We start from the raw sequence: 21,708 nt of genomic DNA, 5'->3' as shown, positions 1-21,708 counted from the left end.
GCCTCATACACTTCCATTCTCCAAGCAGTATGTTCCAGTGCCTCACCACCCTCACAGAAAATAACTCCCTAATACCTAATCTAAACCTGACCTCTTTCCTTTAAAGCCATTATCCCTTGTCCCATCACTACATGTCTCTGTAGGAAGCCTCTCTCCAGCTCTCTTGCAGCCCTGATTGTTACTGGAAGGATGCTCTAAGGTTTCCCTGCACCCTTCTCTTCTCCAGGCTTAACAACCCCAGCTCTTTCAGCCTTTCTTCAAAAGAGAGGTGTTCCAGCCCTCTGGCATCTTCATGGCTCTCCTCTGCACTTGCTCCAACAGGCCAACATCTTTCTTGTGCTGGGGGCTCCAGAGCTGAACACAGCAGGCAAGATCTCATCAGAACAGAAGAGGGACAGAATTCCCTCTCTCGCCCTGCTGGCCACGCTGCTTTTGATGCAGCCCAGGACATGGCTGGCTTTCTGGGCTGTGAGTGCACTTTGCCAAGTTGTGTTGAGCTTCTTAGCCACTACCATACCCCAGTCCTCAGGGCTGCTCTTATTCCATTCTCTGCCCAGCCTGGACCTGGTCTTGGGATTGCGCTGATCTATGTGCAGGACCTTGCACTTGGCCTTGTTGAACTTCATAAGGTTTATGCAAGCCCACCTCTCAAGGCTGCTAAAGTCCCCCTGGATGCCATATTTAGTTTCAGTTCTTCTCCCACCAGTATTCCTGTAATCCATCAACTTTGTGTTTGAACTGCTGTGAGTCACAGCATTAGTGTGCTGTATGTAGCTACACGAATTATCTTACTATTTTCTGTCTTCTAGGGAGTTGAATTCTTTAAATTTCACTATAGCATTTATGTTCAATAATTCACAAATTGTGTAGCATTTCAATCTTGTTTCAGCTGCAGGAAAAAGAAAGAGGTCATTATAATACATGCATCGCTACAAGTTATGACAAAGCAGCACTCTGGAGAATGGCTGTGCATATTGCATCAAAGGGGTTTTACTTTCTGCAGAGGTCAAAGGCATAGAAAAATTTAAATGTGGAAGCATCAGCATATTATCCCACATCCTACTGAACTCAGTAATGAAATTTTCAGTCTCCTTAGCAGCACCTGAAAACAGACTTCTGAAAACTGACTAAAACATTATAGTGTTTTCTAGATGTTGCAGGCACCCAGGTTACTTAGAAGAAAATTACCTTTGAAAATTCTGCCTTAAATGAATTCTAACAATCGCACAGCAAGCCTGTGCCAAAGTCTGATATCAAAGGAGGTGGTGAGCCTTAATGAAGCATCTACTTAAATTCAGGTCGTGCTTTAGCAGCAAGCACTCTGGTGGATTATTAGAAGTGGATGCTGTTTAATCTCTTTTACCTCCTGGGAAAACCTGGCATTTAAAAAACCACAGAAGGGGGAGAAAAGTGTTCTCTCCCAAAAAGTCAGTTGTTCTGCCTCTCCATGAAACGTGACATTTTTAGATGTTCTGCCCATCAAATCTGAACATATTCAGATGAACAGGACAGTTTCTTGCAAGCTCTGCAGGCTTTTGGCTTTTAGCTTTACAAGGATTTACATTTGTATTTTAAATGTCTGCTAAGCTTCCTAAAGAAAGGATTTGTTTAATTATTTCACATTTTGATATTTTCAGATCTGAAACAGAGCTACCTGCCTTGATTTTAAATGGGTTCTCAGAATCCATTTACATTTCAAGGACTGACCCTATGTTCCAAGGAAGTTGAAGGAGCCCAAAATGCCCTCTGCCTCTGATAAGAAGCAAAAATATTCTGGCGTGATACAACAGAGCTCTCACCTGAAGCTTGAGTACTGAAAACCTTCTCCTCTCCCTCCTTCAGATTTACTGAAAACTGGTTTAGTTTGGGGCTTTTCTGCAATCCCATATTCAGCAGTTCTGCACAAAATCAGGGCATTTCCTGATTTGAGGACTCTAGGATGAAAGACTCCTCACTAAACAAATTGGGAAGGAAATCAGATTTGCAAAGATTCTGCATTTTGAGAATTGAGCTGAAACATCCTGTTTCTTTACAGATTCCAGTTCTACTGGGAAGCTATGCCATTTCCAATGCTTTGAAATACACCTAAGTCCCATTAACTGTGGATGAGATTGAATGACTTTTAACTGGCAGAAATTCAAGGTGGCTTTTTCAGGGAAATCTTTGCACAGAATCTAGCTCCAATAGGAAAAAAAAAAGAAAAAAAAAGAAGAAGAAGAAAAGGGGTGTGTGGGGGGGGATATAAATCCCTCAGCTATCATACATACATAAAATCCAGAGTGTATATTCTCCTGTGTTATGTCTGTTCAAGGCAGAACACTGCTTCCAAAATTTTTAACTGTAACATTTCTGACATGAGAAAAATACAGCAGATGTATTTAAAATAAAAAGCACGCACTCACAAATCTTTCACTATTTCTCAGATAAGATGTCTTATAACACCTAATACAAGATCCAATTGCTAAAGGCACCATAAAAGCTTGTCTAACACTCTGGAATCCAACACTTTGGAAGACTCTGAAACTGAAAATAAAAGACAAAACACATAAAAATTATCTATGTACTTTTCATATTTTAAGTCCTAGGGAACCAAAATCCAGTGATCATCCATTACACCATTATTCCTTATCACTCTGAATCTCCAATGAAAAGTTTCTACACAAAATATATAGGAATAAATTAAATTTAAGTCTGTCATGCCCACAAGATGATTATCTAAATCTTATTTGAACAAGTTACTTTCTACCTTTCTACCTTTTGAGATGAAGATTACATACTGTCAATTAGTGGTGTTTTGTGCCGAATACACACAATTTCAAGAGCTGATTACAAACCTTTATTTGCTTCTATAATATTCTGTGAAACAAAACACCTCATTCTATTTAGTGTCACATACAAAGATGACGCATACAGCTCGGTGACTTTCAGAGACCAAACTGCGTGTGTTAAAATTAACAACAAACTGAATTTTTGGGTGAATTTTCTTTAATGCCATATGCATTAGAATTTTGAATTATGAAGGAAATGCATTCTTTTTTTATTTCTGTCTGGAAGATATAAAGGCAGGTCTCCATATCAGCGAGCTAGCAATTAGGTGGGGAAGATACACATGATACTTTTTGGGAACACATGGATTGTATTTTTCTTTTCACAAGTCTCCTCAGAGTGTTAGAACAAAACTCCATTACTAATATCATAGGAATGCTACTGTTTAATCCAGTAAATACCATGCTGCTAAAATAACTCCTCTTGAATATTTTAAAAATATTCTTTGAACAGAAATTGATGCTGCCTCTGCATAAGCATCACTTTTTCTGCATTTCTGCAAAATGTTGGCTCCTTCTAAAATGGATGTATGCTTGCACACTATGGCTGAAAGGCAACCATGGTCACCACAAAATTTATTTTACGGATATAAATCACATTCTATTTTCATGCGGCACTTTCACTGACAGGGAGACATTAATTTTATGTTTTAAGAACAATTCTTCACCTTATGAAGAATTTATAATGTAATGATGTAATGATGCACATACACCTGTATGCAACATTTCTGTTCATCTTCTACTTATTTTATAAAGCATCGAACAAAAAAAGAAATAATTAAATGCTTTTATATAGAAGGAGAAGCATTTTTATATATCCCCTTTCTTTCCAAACTCTTATTACCACTTGCATTTATACATCGAAATGCTTCTGGTAAATAGAAGAGAATGCTTTTTTTTCTTCTTTACACTACAAGAGGCCTCAATAGGAACTGCAGATCAGAGGGAAGCACTTGGTATTCAATGGCTCAAACAAATGTGTACCTTTATGCGACACACATAAAAAGGTGCCAGCAGACATCAGGCATTCACTCACAAGTTTGCAGACCAGGGCTACATCAGAAGCAGTCTCCTGATGATCCTTTTGCATCCTGAAATTCCCTTTATGAAGCACTTTTTTTGTTCATTCTGTGCACACATGCTTCAGGATTTCACTTAGGCTGTACAAACACCTGGGCAGTTCTATTTTAAAAGCTGTGCTGTAGGTGTTTCACTAGGAGGAATCAGTTTGTAATTGCGTGCTGTAATGTCGATGCCTGTAGTTATGTATTTAGAACAGCATGTAGCGACAAGTGAAAGAGTGGCTTCAAATTGGAAATTTTAGACTCAGTATTAGGAAAACATTTATTTTGAGGGTGTTGAGGCACTGGGACAGTGGACGCCTGATCCCTGGTGTTCCAGGTTGAAGGGGCTTGGAGCACCGTGGTCTAGTGAAGTGTCCTTCCCTATCGTGGCGGGGTTGGAACTAGATGATCTTGAAGGTCCCTTCCAATGCAAACTATTCTATGATTTAAAATACAATCTCTATGATGCACACTATAGAGCATAGGTCAGTTGGCCAGCTGTCAGGAGCAGCCGGGCAAACTTCCAGGGAACTAAGAGAATACAAATTAGTGTTTTTCACAGTAGGCTTCTGATGCTGGCATCTGTGCTTCAGTGCAGATAAGACAGCATTTTAATACGCACACACAAGCATTTATTTCAAATCAAACTCACATGCAAGGAAAGGGGGGGGGGGGGGGGGGAAGAAAAAAAAAAAATAAAAATAAGCGGCACAAATTCTCCGGAGGCCCAGCATTCCCGCACAGCCGCGGCACCACTCACTACCGGGCCCAGCCGCCCGGCGCTCCCGCGGGCCCGCAGCAGCGCCTGCGCGGCCGCCCGCCCGCTCTCACCGGCCCCCGAAGCTTCGTGAAGATTCCGGAAGGCTCCGGCCGGCTCTTTCCGCCGCCAGAGCTGCCCCGCCCCCGGTGCTGCTGCCCGGCTTGCTTCCTTCCTTCCGCCGTGTTCCTGCGGACTCGGGTCTCCGGGGCTGCGGGGCAGGAGGTGCTGCGGCCATGTCGCTGCTCTGCTACAACCGGGGCTGCGGGCAGCGCTTCGACCCCGAGAACAACACGGAGGGTGAGAGCGGCGGAGGGGCCGTGGCGCGGTGCCTCCCCGGCTGCCAGCGCGGGGAGCGGGGGCGGCCTCCGGGGCTCTGCGGGGCGGTGTGAGCCCGTCCTGCCCGGGGCCGGGCCCCGCGGTGCTGCGGGGCTGTCACCCGGCCCCGGGGTGCGGCTGCCCCGGGGACACGCGTGTGGGCCGGGGCAGGCCCGGCGCTGCACAGCGCTGTCATGTGTGCCAGAGGCTCTCAAGGCCAACGTAGGCTTCTCTGCTGAGGGCCTCTGTGGGTGTTGCATTCATCGCAGTACCAGCGGGTTTTTGTTTTTTAGTTTGTTTGGTCGGTTTGGTTTTTGTTACTTTTTTTTAGTTCAAGTGTGTGGACTTGCAGCAGGTAATTAAATGTGTCTGAATTGCACTCGTGTGCCTGCTTTTCTAAGTGCCTTGAGCGCTTGCCGTGCTTCTGTCTTTGCTGGGAATGCTGGTGAAGCGTATTTTAACCTCTGTCATTTGGCGTTTCATCAATCTGCAGAGGTGCAGAAGGGTGAGTTGAGTTTTTAGAAGACTCGCCCTCACCTGGTTTATAAAGTAACTGTGTTGGTTGAATTTCTAGAATGCTCTCTTTGTGTTCATTTAATTTTTAGTGATCCCCGGGGCTAGAAGTAGGCTAACATGTTCTAGCGTGCACATTTTTCGTGGTTTAGAACCGTGGCAATAAAGAGTGTTTATTTTTCTCAGCTACGTGTCTTTGCGTAGAGAGGGGCAACCTATTGAGCAGGACTTGCTAATGTTAGTAAAAGCAGAAGCAGGCATGGTTGTGGAATGCTTACATTTAGTGATCTCTTCCACCACTATTCCCTACACCCCTTTTGCCCCAAAAGGCAAAGCAGATAAGGGTATTTATTGCTTAAAAAAAAAAAAGAAATCCTATTAGGACTTTGTGACCTGTGCTCCATATGAAAGTAACAGTTCTTTACAGTTTGTGATCAAGCTGTAGTAAACTAGGTCAGATTGGCATGGCCATATGCTAACTCTGCGGTGCTTAGCTTGGGGAAAACAACTTCATGACATGAAAATTGTTTCAGTAAGTGGCTGGAACATGTAGTGGAATCACTGTGTGCTAGACTAAGCAGTTCTGAAGGTAAATGTGGTTATTCACAGATTACTACAGAGAAACATCTTTTCATATGGGTGACCCCTACAGATTTCTACTTTCGTATTTAGTGAAAGAGCTAATAAAGTGTTTTAAGGATGCAGCAGTAAGGTAATAGTACCATGTGTGCATGGTAGGATCAGTTTGACTATTAAATTGACATCAGAAAAGCTCCAAACAAACAAAAACCTGAAAAGTTATGGTACTTGTGTCTCCAAAAATTATCTGAGGGTTGGAGAAAATGGCTTTGAAATGCATCACTCTTCCTGGTAAAGGAAAGGTATTAACAGCAGTGAAGAGGTAACTTGTTTTGTTTAGGTTTTGGGGGTTTTTTCAGTGAAAATGTAGAACAGCAACCAAAAGCTTGCAGCAATCTGATTTCATGTGAATCAGAACTAGACTATGCTTTTATCTGTTTGTATCCTCATTTTCTGTTGAACTCGGTGTGAGCACAGACAGGCTGGTATGTTACTGTCCTCTAGCAGGCACAATGGTCAGACTGCTCAGTGGTCAGATCCCGCTGGCTCTGCTGAGGCACTGCAGAGCTCCTTGTCCTGGCATCTTCTCTCCTGGAGCATGCAGGGCCCTCAGGAAGCAGCAGCCAAGTGGGCTGTCATTTGCTCCACCTGGTACCCACTGCAGACCAGGCTCCAGGGAATGAGGAAAAAGGATTGCACTTGGCCAGGTGGGCGACCAGGCGCTTGTCTGTGTCTGCCTTGAGCTGGAGAGTAGCCACCCCTGAGTTAGTTGATTTTGTGATGGTTCTGGTCTCTAAAACGGTAGCTGTTATTAACAGCATCTCTCTAGTGAGTAATTAGAAATATTCATTTAAGTCTTCTGACTCAGAAATAATCTTTGCTACAAAACAGAGTTTATTTTTACTCTCATGATACTTCTAATGACGTAATTTCATACTTCTGGAAAAGAATAGACTCTACTTTTATTTTTATTTGATTTAACAGTGAAGTCCTGATCTCTATGCAAAATAACCATCTTTCTTCCTTTTTAACTTTCCTGTGAGGTTTACCAGCATTAGCTTTTCATCCTGAAACTGAAGGAATTGATAGAGGTTTATGGATATATTTGTAAGTCTTGCTGGAGGACTAATGTCCCAAAATATGTGCATTTTGAATTAAGGTGGGAACTGATGTCCCTCAGACTGTTAAACATAGACACTGAATATAAAATCAAAGGAAATTATACAAAATGAGGTTTCTTTAAAAATCTACACATTTATAACAAAGATAAAACTGTCTGGGTTGGGTTTTTTGCCTATTAAATATCTGTAGGCAGATTGCTAATGAAGTTATTTATCACTTTTTTCTTTTGCTTCCTATTATGTGCATTGTTACTGTTTGTGTCACTTTTAAGTGTTTCTAATTTTGCTTTAAAGGCTAAAAGATAGTGCTTAGAGTCAAGTCAGTAAAATACTGTCCATGCAGTAAATGTCAGTGAGAAGTTATATAATCACAACAGTTTTATGACATGGTAAAGGAATACAACTAAAAGAGGACAGCTGTGTAATGTTGATAAACATTTGTGAATTCAAACACTTTCATTAATGGAGGTTGTGTTCCAGTGTAGTGTTTGTACAGAATCTATTAGTAATAAATAGTATTGATACATCAAAGTTGCATACATGTGGAAGACTAACCTTTGGGTTCAAATCCTTAGGTGGCTTAAGATACTACAAACATTTTTTAAAAAAAACAAGGTAATTACAGTTCAAATCATGAACTCATTATTTGCATCAAGGGATTTTTTTAACAGAATGCTTCTCAGCAGAAAGCTCTGATCAGGTTCAAATAGATGTATTTGAAGCAATAAATCAGTATTTTCTGTTTGTCAGGTAGCCATAGGGTCACCTTCTTACTTCTGCAAAATTATCAGTAAGGCCTGGTGGAGGCCAGGCATGATCCATTGAGAGTTTCCTTGCTCCACATGGAACTAGTAGTTTGTCTTAGATACCTGCTTTCTAGTTTGTGTTGTATAATACTTAAGAAGAAAGAAGACCTGATTATTTATGTTTAATATATGCACTCAGATAGCTTTTTTGGTGGAATCTGGATTTTTCTGAGTAATGATGTGCACTCGGGGAAGTGGGGCAGCTCATAGCATACATTAATTGTAAATGTGGCATTTTTGCTGGGTTTGTAATCATATGAATAAAGATTCTTGGTGGGCCTCAATATTAATAATAATCATTGTCTTCTAGGTTCATGCACATACCATCCAGGTGTGCCCGTTTTTCATGATGCTCTCAAAGTAAGTATGCAACTGTCCTTTTAAGTATTATCTATTTGGTTTTTCATCTTTTTAATTCCAGATCTTTCAGTGCTGAGAAACTGATGTTCAGCCTATCATGAACAACCCCATGAAATTAGAAAAGCATAGTTACTAATTCCCGAGAGAGAAATTTAAAACTCCACTCCTATGGTCTAAATGCCATGCAAGTCTAGATGACTTGTTTCCTGTTGATTAACTGACTTTAGGTCTCTCAGCAGTTTAATTAGGGCCTCTAAATAGGACTGTGGAGCCATTGAGAGGTTTCATACTCTTTAAATTAATTAACCTGCTTGGAATTCAGAGCAGCTGCTTGTGGTCTAATGTGGCCAGAGCATTAATGTGTGTGTGACATTTGTCTGCTGTAAAATACAGTCATGTTCATTTAATCAGCCAGATGAGGATGTTAGTTAAATTGGGACTGGTCAGCCATGCGTCTTACGCAGCTGTCCAGGATTCTTGGGCTCCATCTTCACTGAGCAATTAAATATACCTGTGATGGGTCTCCAGTGATTAGGACAGTTGCACAGCCCATCCTTGGCTTTGTGCTAAACTGTTTTCCCTCTTCAAGGATGCATACAAAGGGCTTACAGGGGATCATTTCAGACATAATTGTTGAAACAGTGCTGGAAATCATTCTAATAATTTAACTGTGTGTAGTCAAAAATCTGGTGTCCAAAAATGGAGCCTGGCACTTTATTAACAGTGATGTAACCTAAGTTACTTTTCTTAGAACACTAAACTGCTGTTAGCTGAGCTTTGAGGGGAGTGAGGTGTTTTGGGGGTTTTTTTTTTGTACTTAGGAACTTCTACTGGAAGTGCATCTCATCCCAACAATGTGGTGTCTTTTGGCCTTGTGAAAGTGTCTGCATTCACACTGCTGGGCAGTGTGTTTGCTGTGAGCTGTTGCTTTTATTGCAGTACCTGACTCTGGAATCAGCCATCGAGTACCACTAGCAAAATTGGGGCAAGTACTCTTAGATCAAATACTGTACAGTTGCTAATAGTCTTAGATCAAATACTGTACAGTTGCTAATAGTCTTAGATCAAATACTGCACAGTTGCTTAAATAACGGTAAATTTTTTTGTACAAAATTATAGCTGTACTCAGAGCACAGTACAAAAATCTTTTACATAATTACAAAGAGAGAAATTATACAGTTAGCTCAAAAACTTATGTTTACTGCCTCTTTCTCTTACTTCCTCACTGTTTATAAGCAAGTACCACTTTCCTCATCTCCTTATCCTGCCTCTTGACCTTATTAAAAATTTATCATAATTGCAAATGAGCAGTTTTCTTCATGCTATGAGTTCTAGATAATCCAGGTAGGCAGGATGAACCTTTTGTCTCCTCAACTGTGGAAATAGTTTATATTTCGAGGGTATTTTAGAACCACCTACCTAAAACCCATTGTGTTTCACCACTTAAGCTTTCAAAGCAGTGGCGCATTAGTCAAACTGTTGTCTCTAATAAGGTTCTTTGAGTTCTAAGATATATTATTCACAGTGGCAAGGCAATTTGCTCTAAAATTGAATTTCTGGTTTATATAATAAAAAGTGCTCTTGACTGTTGTAGTTGGATAGCTGTGCAATGCACATATCCAGGTCTGTTGGTGGGAAATAAGAAATTGAAAGATCTGGGTGGTGCTCAAAAAAAGGAAAAAAAAAATCTCTATCATTTTTAGAAGAGGGCCTGTGCATTGACCAGGTAGGCCTGGCTCATTGGTGTAGTCTTTGTTTGTTTTGCTTACGTGTTACTTAATGAGATGAAGTAACATTTCTGTTTTCTGTTGCACGGAGTTGGCACCTAACTTGTCATGAAACTATTGCCTCACACTTACTGAACTTTCTGATTAAGGCAGTACCAGCAAACTAGAAGACTTCTCTGACTTTTAAAAATGCAGATGATACTATTGTCCACCGTAGGGAAGAAGACGATTGCTAATTTTGATATGCCACATCTTTTAAAGAAATAAGATAACTATTTTGCTTTTTTAAAGCTGTTGTCAAGTTTGGTAGTCATGCCTATGCTGTTTCTCTTCCAAAATGTTTATAGGGTTGGTCATGTTGTAAGAGGAGAACAACAGACTTTTCTGACTTCTTAAGCATTGTGGTATGTACTTGTGATTATTTACAATTTCTATACTTGTCAAGTGATGGTGATTAATATTAAATGGTGCATGTGCTTATATGTTTTAAATTAGCCTACTTCTGTTAAAAATGTCTTAATTCTTAAATGCTCTATTTTTTTCATATAATGCTGAAGTCAAAGCTCATTTTCAAGCTTTGTTAAAATTATCAAAATAGGTTTGGCTAGAGCTGCTTGCTAATATAGAAGGATGGTCAGCATTTATTTCCTCTTTGCTTGACTACAGAAAGTATGCATTTTTCTTTTAACTTATATCCAAAATGAGAATATTTCCACTCTAGTGGTAGGGTTTCCTTTGCAGCCCGGGTTAAGAGTGGGCTAAAGAAAAAGATGGAGCTGAAGAAGTGAGTCAAGAAGACTTGTTGCAGTTTTTGTTAATTTTTAGTGCATATGAACTACACTGCATTTATATATAAATAAAAACATATGCTTTCCACAATAGGGCTGTACAAAGGGTTTCCATAACAGCGAGAAACCTCCTGAGCCTGTTAAACCAGAAGTCAAAACTACCTCTGAACGAAAGGAGCTGGCTGAACTGAAACCCAAATTTCAAGAACACATAATTCAGGCACCAAAACCATTGGAAACAATTAAGAGACCAAGGTACAGTATGTGGAACTTAAGGTTTTCCAAATTTGTCATCAGTTGGCCAAGTTAAAGCTTGCTTGGTTATTCAGTGTTGTACATTTCTACAACACTTCTTCTACATGAAGTCTAGAAATTCTGATATTAACCTTAGAAGACCTTGATTTTGGTAGAAGTGATGTTGTTATCTTGAGCTTCAAAATACGAGAAAAAAATTCTGGTTATGAAAAAGAAGTACTTGATCTTTCAACACAAGAAGCAAAAACTGAAGTCTATAACCTCATGGCTTAAAATGCCACTAGAAACTGTGTTAAGTGTTTTAAACAGTAATAAAAAAAAATTTGGGATGCTTGTATTTAGATTCCTTAGTATCTCTGATTTATTTTTATTTTTGTAGAATATTTAGGTTTTCCAGTCGAAAGCCAATACTGCCTTCTAAGTTTCTAGTCTGTTTTTTCATAAACAGTTTACAAATGTAGTTTTTTTGTTGAAGGGAGGTTTGAAAGGAAGAGCCTGATAGGAAGATGGGAAGTTACTACTTTGTCTTCTATAAATTTTTTCTCATGAAGTAAGTTGACACTAATACATGGATTTTTTTAGCCCAGATGAGCCAATGACAAATTTGCAGCTGAAAGTGTCAGCTTCCTTGAAACAAGCTCTCGATAAACTGAAACTGTCATCAGAAAACGAAGGGAGAAAAGGTAAGGAGACAGGGAGATTAAGTAGATATGTGATGCTAAATGTCACAAAAATAAATGAAATGCTGATCTTGTCATTTCTGAAGTGATGGTTTCCTGTAATTATGTTCTTTTTCTTAATAATCTGGGAAATACCTTCCAGTCCAGGAAATGATTATTGAAGTTCAGATGTCAGTAACATGGAGACTTGGTTGTCAGAAGCAGTTCGTTGTCATTAGCATTATTTGAACTGTGTCTTTTCTAAGATTTTGTGGTTAGAATGGATGTAATGGGAACATCCATTTCTGAATATGTGACTGACAGAGTTACCAAGAAATGAACTTTACTCCCTATTATTGCAGAGGCAGTATCATATAAAGCCTTCATAAATTGGTGAAATTCCTTGGAAGACTAGTTGGTTCTCCCTTGTCTGTTTTTCCTCTTTTTTCCCACATTTTATTTGGAATTTGGTTCCAGAACTACACTGCTCCTTAAGTAACTTTATCATTTCAACCTACGCTTGTGGCTATTTTATGTTCTTTTGTTCTTTTGCCAAGCTAATTTAGCTCTTCTTTCTCCATGGTATCCAAATTATTTCCTTGTGTGTATTTATAGACAGCAGTTAAAGCCTTTTACATTCTTAGTTTTACAAAACTGAACAAGATGAATGCTTGTTTGGTTCCCCTGCGATTGTAATTATCCCCTTCATCTTTTTTTTATTTATCCCACTTAAAATGTGTAAAGATATAGAGCTTAGAATTTGATGCATAGGTAATACAGCTTTTGGAATGTTTCTCTCTACCTCTGTGGCAGATTTCACTGTCAGACAGGAAATAGAAGCTTGAAGAGGAAGGCTTTTCTAATCTCCTCCTTGGCTCATTTTAGTCCTTAATAAAAGCAAAGTGTTCAGTGGATTATACAATTCATTTGCTATTTTCTACAATAATCTGTTTGCAGAGGAAGATAGTGATGAAATCAAGATTGGGACGGCATGTAAAAATGCAGGCTGTTCAAAAGTAAGTGGTTCAGTTGTACTCTAAATGCAGCTGCTCAGCTAATAAGTGAGTAGTTTTGGTTTTTTGTGTGCTACAAGTTAATTTGGAAAAGGCACAAAGTCCATTGGGTTTAACAAATGCATATTTGGTAACATGCATTATTATGGACAAATGTGAGTTGTTTGCAGAAAATCGAATAATTTTTTCCTAAACCTGTCATGAACTTCTAATTAGTAAGCTTGTCAAATCCATGGTACTGAGGTGTTTCAACTTAACATATTAAATATAATACTGATGAGAGGTGGCTTACTCATAACACTTGAGTTGCTCTTGATAATGTGTATGGATCAGAAACATCTACAGATCTTAACAGTTAATGCTTTCTGCAAGAAGAATTAAAAAGTCAGTGTTTTAACACTTCTAGTACCAAAATTAGTCATTATATTACGTAGTCATTTGAAGTGAAAGTTACACTGAAAGGCTTGTTTTGTGCAAAATGGGATAGTAAAATTTAAATAGCTATTGTACCTGGCAGATTTTGCCTTATCTACCGATAGGAGGAGGTAGATAATGCAAAATCTACCATGTAAAATTGCTATTTAAATTTTACTGTCCCTTCCTCTAGGGAGGAGAATTTTGGCAGTCTTTGTGTTGGGAAGAACTGATCTGATATTCAGTGCTAAGTTGTATATTGTTTATTTTACTTTCTCTAGAAAATCCATGTGTTTTATGAATGACAGATTTAATTTATTTTCAAGTTCTTGTTTTCTCTGAATGCTCAGAGTATTTTAAAGATGAAAATCTCTGTGAGGATCTGCAGTAAGCTTTATGAGCATAGGTGGTGTCACCATTGATGTGTGCCATTGAACGAATACATAGTACAGCTTCTTAGCAGTGCCAGAGAGCCTTCTGTGAAGGGAGGTTGAACGGTTACTTTGAAAAGCTAGAACAAGCCATTAGATCTAGAGTATTGACCCAAAAGCTTTTTTGCACATTGGTCATTATTTCTGTTTTTTGTTGTGTGTTATTTTTTTCCTTGCTCCAAGTCCTGTAACAGTAATACACTCTTAATGCTTTGTCCCACCAGACATACGAAGGACCGCACAGCGCAGAAGAAGTATGTATATACCATTCTGGTGTACCTATTTTCCATGAAGGGTTAGTATTCAGCTAACTTCCATTTTTGTACCTGTGTTCTGTGAAGGGTTAGTACTCAGTTAACTTCAGGGTTTTTTAACTAGTCTGTTGTGTGTTCCTGCTTTCTTTATGGATGTTGCCTTGATTTATTCTCTATTCCCTCTTCTGTCAAAAATGGCAGTGCTTAAAGGGGCTATACAGAAGTAGCCATAATATTGCATAAAGGAAAGATCTTAAATGTTCACAGTAAATAGTGTCCTAAATATTGTTTGTTAATTACTTTGCAAACTTTCAAGGATGAAGTATTGGAGCTGTTGTAAAAGAAAAACTTCTGACTTCAATACATTTTTAGCTCAAGAAGGCTGCACAAGAGGAACACACGTATGGACTAAAAAGGATGCAGTAAGTAGCATTAAGATTGCATTCTGTAACTGGCCATTCTGAATTTTGAATACTGAAATGTAGTTTGTAGCTTGATTGAGTTATTCCTGTAGCTGTGCTGTTACAGATCACTACCTGTGATATAATGTAGAGGATACATAATATGCAGAGCAGGAAAACTGAGAAATGGTGTGTGAAGTAGTCTGTGGTACAGGACTACTCCATTCTTTAAAAATATTATATTTGGTCACACAATGGATGCAGGTGAACAAAAAGTTCTTGTTATGAATGTGTTGTCTGTTGCTGAGGCAAAAAGGGTTTGACACTGCAAATACGAGCAATGTTTTAACAGAAGAAAATAAAAGATGTATTATTAGAAGTGTAGTTTCATTACCTCATTCCAGAGCAATTACTCCTCAAATCCTTTACTTCCTTTAAACTTATCATTGCTGCTTGCTTTGAATATTTATATTTTTGTTCAAGAATTATTTGCAAGTGCAGAAGGTAGGGATTAAAAAGAAGTTGAAGTGGTGAGTCTAAAGCAGGAGAGTGTCGAAGAAAGAGTAAAGAATTTATCCACATTTAAAGAAACCATTAATATATTAATTGTATGTGCATTGAGATAATGGTCTTCTATCCAACAAGGAGTTTTTTTACCTTAGCTTTTTGTTTTTATTTTGAGGGTTTGTTTCACAGTTAACTTACTTTTTCTGTGTCAGAGAACAGAGAGTAATACTTTTTTTTCCAGGACTCTGAAGCATAGCATTCTTTCTCTTTGTTCAGTTCCTTTTTATAACCTGCTGGCTAGCTGTAGTCTTGGAAAGGAAGTTTATCCACTAAGTAACATTTTTTTGTTATAGTTTGTTTGAGACAGGGATACTGAAATTCTTAGTAAAAAGAATTGCAAGTGGAGTCTTGAGTCTCTTGTAAAGATAAAATAGAGTCCTTTATTAGCTATGCTAATTGGCTATTAAAAAAAGTCCTGGGCATTTATGCTGTTAATCTTGTAAAAAAATATTCATATGTAATTTTCCTGTACTTTTTTTCCCTATATAGGGTACAAAAGTAGTTCCATGCAGGCATGATTGGCACCAGACTGGAGGAGAAGTGACTGTTTCTGTATATGCTAAAAATTCTGTTCCTGATCTGAGCTACGTAGAAGCTAATAGCACAATGGTGAGCCTCTACCTTAAGATCAGCAACTTGAACCTAGGAAAATCTGCTCAGCTTTATTTACAAGGCAGAGATAGCATAAGACTCTTTTTTGAGTAACTGCTTTTTCTTGGCATTTGTGTTTGTTCAAGTATGTATAGCTTTTTTCTCCCTTCTGTTTGGACATCTGCACTTTAATGTGTGGGGTTTTTTTTTTAAGCTGCAATAAAGTATGCAAAAAAAAAAACAACTTTGATTTGACTTCCATATTTAAAACTCAAACATGATGGGTTTGTATCACCATATGTATAAATAATTATAGAGTCATCATTTACTTGTATTTGACTTAATGTAATTTGATACCATTCTTCATTGTATGCTGTTTCACAGCTACTAATATTACACAGGTGTTAAAATGCCTGTCTGATTTCTTTATCTAAAATGATAAGATACCAGTGGTCACTGTTGATTGCAACTGTATCATAATCTATTAAAATAGATACACATCTCTACTTCAGAGGGACAATTTTATCACTTTGGTCATTGTAGGATCCAAGTCCTAAAATGATATATTGTGTTTAAACATGCTTGGGGTGTCAGATGTTTTATTAACGTGGTAAACTTTTCTCTTTTTTTGGTTTTTTTTTCCTGTTAAGGTAAATATCCATATTGTATTTGAAGGAGAAAAGGAGTTTCATCGTAGTGTGAAGTTATGGGGAGTAAGTATAAAAATGTTTTTTCTATTAAAAAGAAACAAACAAAAAAATCAAAAAAAAAACCCAGAAGGAAACTGAAGCATAAGCCATTATCATCTTCTCTTTCAGAATGGTTTGATTTTCCTCATTACTCTGTTTTTGAAAGAATTTCTTTTGCATGACAATGAATAATTACATTTAAATCTGAGTAAAATGACCCAGGAGATCCATTGTGACATCATAATGGACACTGCTTTGTTCAGAAGGTGGCCTTCCAAGGTCCTTTCTGATCCCAGCACCATGGTAGTGGTATTGCAGAAAACCCTTGGTTATATATGTTAGCCAACTTAAGTTAGATATGCGTAGGCATGTGTTTATGCCATGAACATTCCATAGCTTGGGAATGGGAAACAGTCTTGATTTTTCAAGATTCTAGAGGGATCTTCATCTACCTTAATATCTACTGAAATTTAGTGATGAGGTACTCCCTAACTTAAATCCCCAGTGTCTATCAGTCTGTTAAATTAAAGCATGAAATACTTTTACTGTTCTAGGTGATCGATGTAAAGAGGAGTTACGTGAACATGACCGCTACGAAGATTGAGCTCACTATGAGAAAAGCAGAGCCCCTGCTATGGGCAAGTCTGGAGTTACCGGTATCCAACACACAACCAAAACAGGAGAGTTCAGATCAATAACGATTCCAAGAGACAAGTTATTTCCCATGATGAAGTGGTGACTTGCTACTGTAATCAAATATTTAACTTTATATAGATTCCTTTTTTTTAATGCTAGTTCATCTGTTCCCTTCTAGAAAGAAATTTGACGCACAGTAAATGGGGGTGTAAACTTGAAAGGGTAACAGTTATTTCTCCTCTTGCTCCCATGAGTATGTTTATGCTAGATGCAATGTTTCCATGGGAATTTAGAGTAAAATAGCTATTGCCCTTCACTTACAACCTTCCCTACCATGCACTGACTATCCCAGTAGATGTGCTTTCTGTTCACAGTGGGTGTCCTTGTTTTTCAGCTATTCTGTTTAGACTGGATGCATTTGGCAGCCAGTGTTAAATTCAACACTGTTATGAAGAATACAGTAATGCAGATACAAAAATCTGAGATTGAACTGATTAGCATGTAATTCTACATCTAGAGTAAAAGGTTACATAAATAGAAATAGGAAGTTGTACACTTGTAGCCTCTCATGTTCTGAAACAAGGACTTTCATGTTCTTTCAATACCTGTTGGCTTATAGAGGAATTAAAGGAACGGTGTTATTCCAAGGATTTCAGTACTTGCTGACTCCTGCTGTCTTTCGAGTATCAAAGCAGATCAGGTTAAAATTTTAAAACAGGTGGCAAGAAGGGATTTTTTTTTTTATTCTTTTACATTTGCTATTTGAATAGTTCAATATAAAAGCAAATGGACAGTGAAATGGCTGTATAACTTAGCATTTCAGCTGTGAAGAGTATTCAAACTCTTCAAACGGCAAACTATTGTAAAATTACCAAAGTGCTGTGTATATTTGGCAGCCTTTAGAATGTATCGTCTGTCCTATTTTACAGCATTGAAAATCTCAACACTCTTCTCAAAGTAGATGGATATGTGTAGTAGGAGAAGCCAAGACACACACTGTAGGTGTCTTAGTAAAACAATTTCCACATAGATGTGTGTGTCTCTTGACTCTGAGAATGGTCATCTTAAGAACTGCAGTTATATACAGGGCAAATCTTAGGAGAAACAACATGCTTTAAAATCTCTGTCTCATATTGTAATTGTACCTTTGAATCAAAATACTTTAAAAGAATACTGTATCTTTTGAGCAGACTGTAATTAGAAATCAAGGCCTTAGTTTTGTTTTCAGTTCATCAGTAAAGGTGTGTGGCTGAAAACAGAATAGCTGTAAAATTGAGATTTTTTTTTTTTTTTTTTTTTTTTTTTTTTTAATCCAGGCAGCAACACACACAGTAACATTACTTGCTATTTCTGGTTGGAATAGTTTCTTAATTTTGGCTTGCAGCTGAAATAAAAATGTTTTCCTATTAAAGTAATAAAAAATGCACACCATTATTTATTGTGCCTAATCCTGTATATGTAAACAAGAGGTCTTGTGGACTGTTAAAATGCATGGATGCTCATCTGCCAGCCTTGGCATACCTGGAATAGTGTCAGGAGAAACACAGGGTATAGTAAAGGCATTCTGAAGTGAAGTACAGATTACTGAGAATCTTGCTGTTTTCCAATAGGTATGATTTGACTCAGATTTCTGTCTCTAACAGTACTTGAAGTCCTACTTCATGCTTAAAGTAGTAGGAAATACGTTACCAAAGAAACAATCCCTGGACACCAAGAAGGTAACACATGTGATACAAATATATGTACACATATATAAAATTGTTTTGGTGCTTCTCTACCTTAATTTCAAGACCCTTTGTCCTCAATTACTTAGTTTGAGCATGGTTGTATGCTCCCTTCGGCCCTTTCTAAAAAATTTCAGCTCTAAATTCTGCTGTATAGATTCTGTTAACCTCTGATAATGCTTTTTTTTTCTCTCTTTTTTTTTTTTAAATCTGAAAATGTCAGGTACTGCAAAGTGATAGGGTACAAGCTTATAAAATACGTGCCTGCCAGGTGGTCCTCTGAAAATTGAACAGTTGTTCCTTGATGTGTTCTGAACCAACAAGTGGAGTACTTATTAGTGTGACACTGAGAACATCAGTGGATGAAAAATTCTAGCTAGCTGTAGCTACTAGCATGCCATCTGTGTTTGTGGGTGCAGAACTCTGAACTTGGACAGCAAAATTAGTAGTGCTTAAATGCCAGGATAAAGTTCTTGTTTAACAAGCAAGTTCAAATATGTCTATCCATATGGCTATATAAATATCCTAAATATGTTAAAGAATATGGAAAACATATTTTCTCTCTATTTGCATCCTCATGTGCATTAGGTTTACATAATGTAAAACCTATTTTAAAGAACTGCATGGAAAATGGAATTCCTTGGGAAAACAATTTCTGTTTTTAAGTAAGTCATATTCTGCTTTAGTGCACTAAACGTAGAGAAATCTTGATGAATGGGCCATCTCATGTGAATACTGCAGGCTTTGGGATCCTGTAACTACTTGTTAAGCTCTTTCAAACTATGTTCTGCTGGTAGCTTAGACACCTTGGCCATAAGTGGGAGAAAGCTCCTGTAAACACCGTCCCCAGTTTTACTTTTGCTTTTTTCATTTCTCCTGCTCTTCTCCTGTTGTTCATACTTTCAGAACAAAGCTAAAGATACTTCAGGTGTTCTGTAATGACTCAGTGGCAATGCAATGACTTTTAAAGCTTACCTGTTTAAAAAAGCAAGCAAACAAATTAAAGAATCCATGAAAACCCCACCAGCTTTGGTCAGGCAAGAAGGTGTAGATTGTACAGTAACAGCATAGTTTCTGTGGCCTGGGATGCTTTCCAAATAAAAGTATAAACCTTCAGATGGCTTGACTGCCATAAGCTGTCTGTTTAACTGCAGCAATTCTTAGCAGTTTTTTAAAACCTGTAATATGTCTGCATTTATCCTGAAGCTGCAAGAGCTGTATCACACACTGAATTTGTGTGTTTTGAGCAGTTGCTCACAACAGGCTTCAACACACCAAGGGTTGTTCCTGGTGTTTCATGCGATGACATCTTGACATACATAGTGATAGCATACACTTGGATGGAATATTGGCTTGGTTGTAGCTTTTATTAGTAAGTGTGGAGAGAAGGTAGGCCAACTGTAGTGTACTAAACCAATCATGATGGATACTTTCCCAAAAGCAAGATTTTTTAAGTAAGAAAAGTGATATTTGATCACAGGCATTCACCTGTCTAATTATATGACACTGTGTTCAAACCAGTATGAGCAAGAATACTCAGTGTCAAATTCATCATTTTTTCATGCTCTCAGAACCTGTGCTGTATTTATCAAATTAAGTTGATACAGTCTAACTATATTTTTATAAAAAAGTGTTTAAGAGCTGTAGTGTGTTTCAGTATAGGTTTATGTGTTGCACATGTAGATAAGCATGTTACATGAGTCAAAGCTGACTGTCCGGGTGCATATATAACTTCACCTTCACAATCCCTTTATAATAGGAAAAATTGCATGGGTATACAAGTTTATGACAGAAATCTTAATCTTTTCCTTCATGTATAAGCTCATTTTCCTATTTAACATATTTCATAGCTAACATTGCATCCCAGGTAAAAAGTGATAAAGAATGAGAGGAGATGGCCTCAAGTTGTGCCGGGGAGGTTTAGATTGGATTTTGGGAAAAACAGTTTTCATGGAAGGGATTGTCAGGCATTAGAACAAGCTGCCCAGGGAAGCTGTGCAGTCACCATGCCTGGAGGTGTTTAAAGAAACATGGGTATGGCACTTAAGGACATGGGTTAACGGTGAACATGGTGGTGCTGCCTTGGTGGTTGGTGATCTTAGAGGTTTTTCCAGTCTTAACAATTCTATGATCTTGTATCTGTAACAACATTTCTTGGAGGAGTTGGAATTTATGTGAAATGTTAATACACTGCTAAGCACAGGGCTGATCAGCTACTTTGACTCTTAGGTGCTGATACAACTTGACAGAAAAATCTTCCATTGGATGGTATTCTGGATTGTGTACAATATCAAGTCACCATTTCAGTAGTTTAGGAATTAGTTTTACTAGGAATTTTGCCTTGGAAAAAAATATACCTATTCTACATAATGATTTTGGCTTGCATTTTTTAAACATGGCATGAGTATTGATTCAATACTGTATCTGTTAATGATACATCTTTCCCAGTTTGCTACTAATTTTTTTTTTACTTCTGTTCAGGAAGGAGATCCTTTTAAAAGTAAAGAGTTATGTGTCTGGAACACTGTTTAAGGGTGGTAATAATTTTGCCATTATAAGAGTCTTGAATTACAGTTGAAGAGGAGATGACTTTTCGCATGGCTGTTTGGTTCTGCACATTCACAAAACTTAAACGCAGAAATTAATCTCGTGTCTTCATGCTCTAGTTTTTTTCTAAATGTATGCAATAAAATTCTTATTACATGCTGGTTACATTTGGGGTTTGTGTTTGACTCCTTTTGTTATGGGTGCGAACTTCCCTGTTAGTTTGCAGCATGGTTGTTGAAGTAAAATGTAAGTGGACATTTTCCACATGTAAGTCATATAGGAGGGAAACTGCATTGCCAAGGGGTTTTTCCCATCCGTAGTTCCTTTCATTGCTTGTTGCTTTCTAAAGCTACAGCCCAGTCAGGATATGAGTTTTGCAGAAATCTGAGTGTGGTTACTGAGATGAGGGCCTGTCTCATTAACAGAAATAATTCAGTCCAAGACTTTTGAGCTGTCACAAACTTAATGGAAGTAGAATAATTCCAGATACAGTGGCTGTTTCTAAAGTTGCTGAAGGTACTGTTGCTTTGATTTTTTTTTTCTGTTTTTTTAGAAAAAGAAGATAACTTTCCAAAACCTCTGACATTCACTCAGTGTAGAAGAGGCTTCACCTCTTGAAGCCTGATATCTTCTATGTTAATAAATATTTGGGCTTTTCCCAAAGTTTGT

The 21,708-nt window shown here is 38.0% G+C and overlaps 1 protein-coding gene across 1 annotated transcript; it reads left to right on the top strand.

Moving 5' to 3' along the window:
- The first annotated feature begins 4,783 nt into the window (after positions 1-4,783).
- On the top strand, positions 4,784-21,206 carry CHORDC1 (cysteine and histidine rich domain containing 1). The gene is made up of 11 exons (XM_059838534.1): positions 4,784-4,946; positions 8,294-8,343; positions 10,418-10,474; positions 10,953-11,113; positions 11,696-11,796; positions 12,730-12,788; positions 13,855-13,925; positions 14,201-14,306; positions 15,342-15,461; positions 16,094-16,156; positions 16,687-21,206. Exons 1-11 carry the CDS (start codon positions 4,883-4,885, stop codon positions 16,828-16,830), a joined length of 996 nt encoding a protein of 331 aa, XP_059694517.1. The 5' UTR covers positions 4,784-4,882; the 3' UTR covers positions 16,831-21,206.
- The last annotated feature ends 502 nt before the right edge of the window (positions 21,207-21,708 follow it).

This window comes from Haemorhous mexicanus, chromosome 2, assembly GCF_027477595.1.
Source record: "Haemorhous mexicanus isolate bHaeMex1 chromosome 2, bHaeMex1.pri, whole genome shotgun sequence".
NCBI classification, from domain to species: domain Eukaryota; kingdom Metazoa; phylum Chordata; class Aves; order Passeriformes; family Fringillidae; genus Haemorhous; species Haemorhous mexicanus.
The sequence above is the reverse complement of the archived record's forward strand: the minus strand, read 5'-3'. Positions and strand labels throughout refer to the sequence as shown.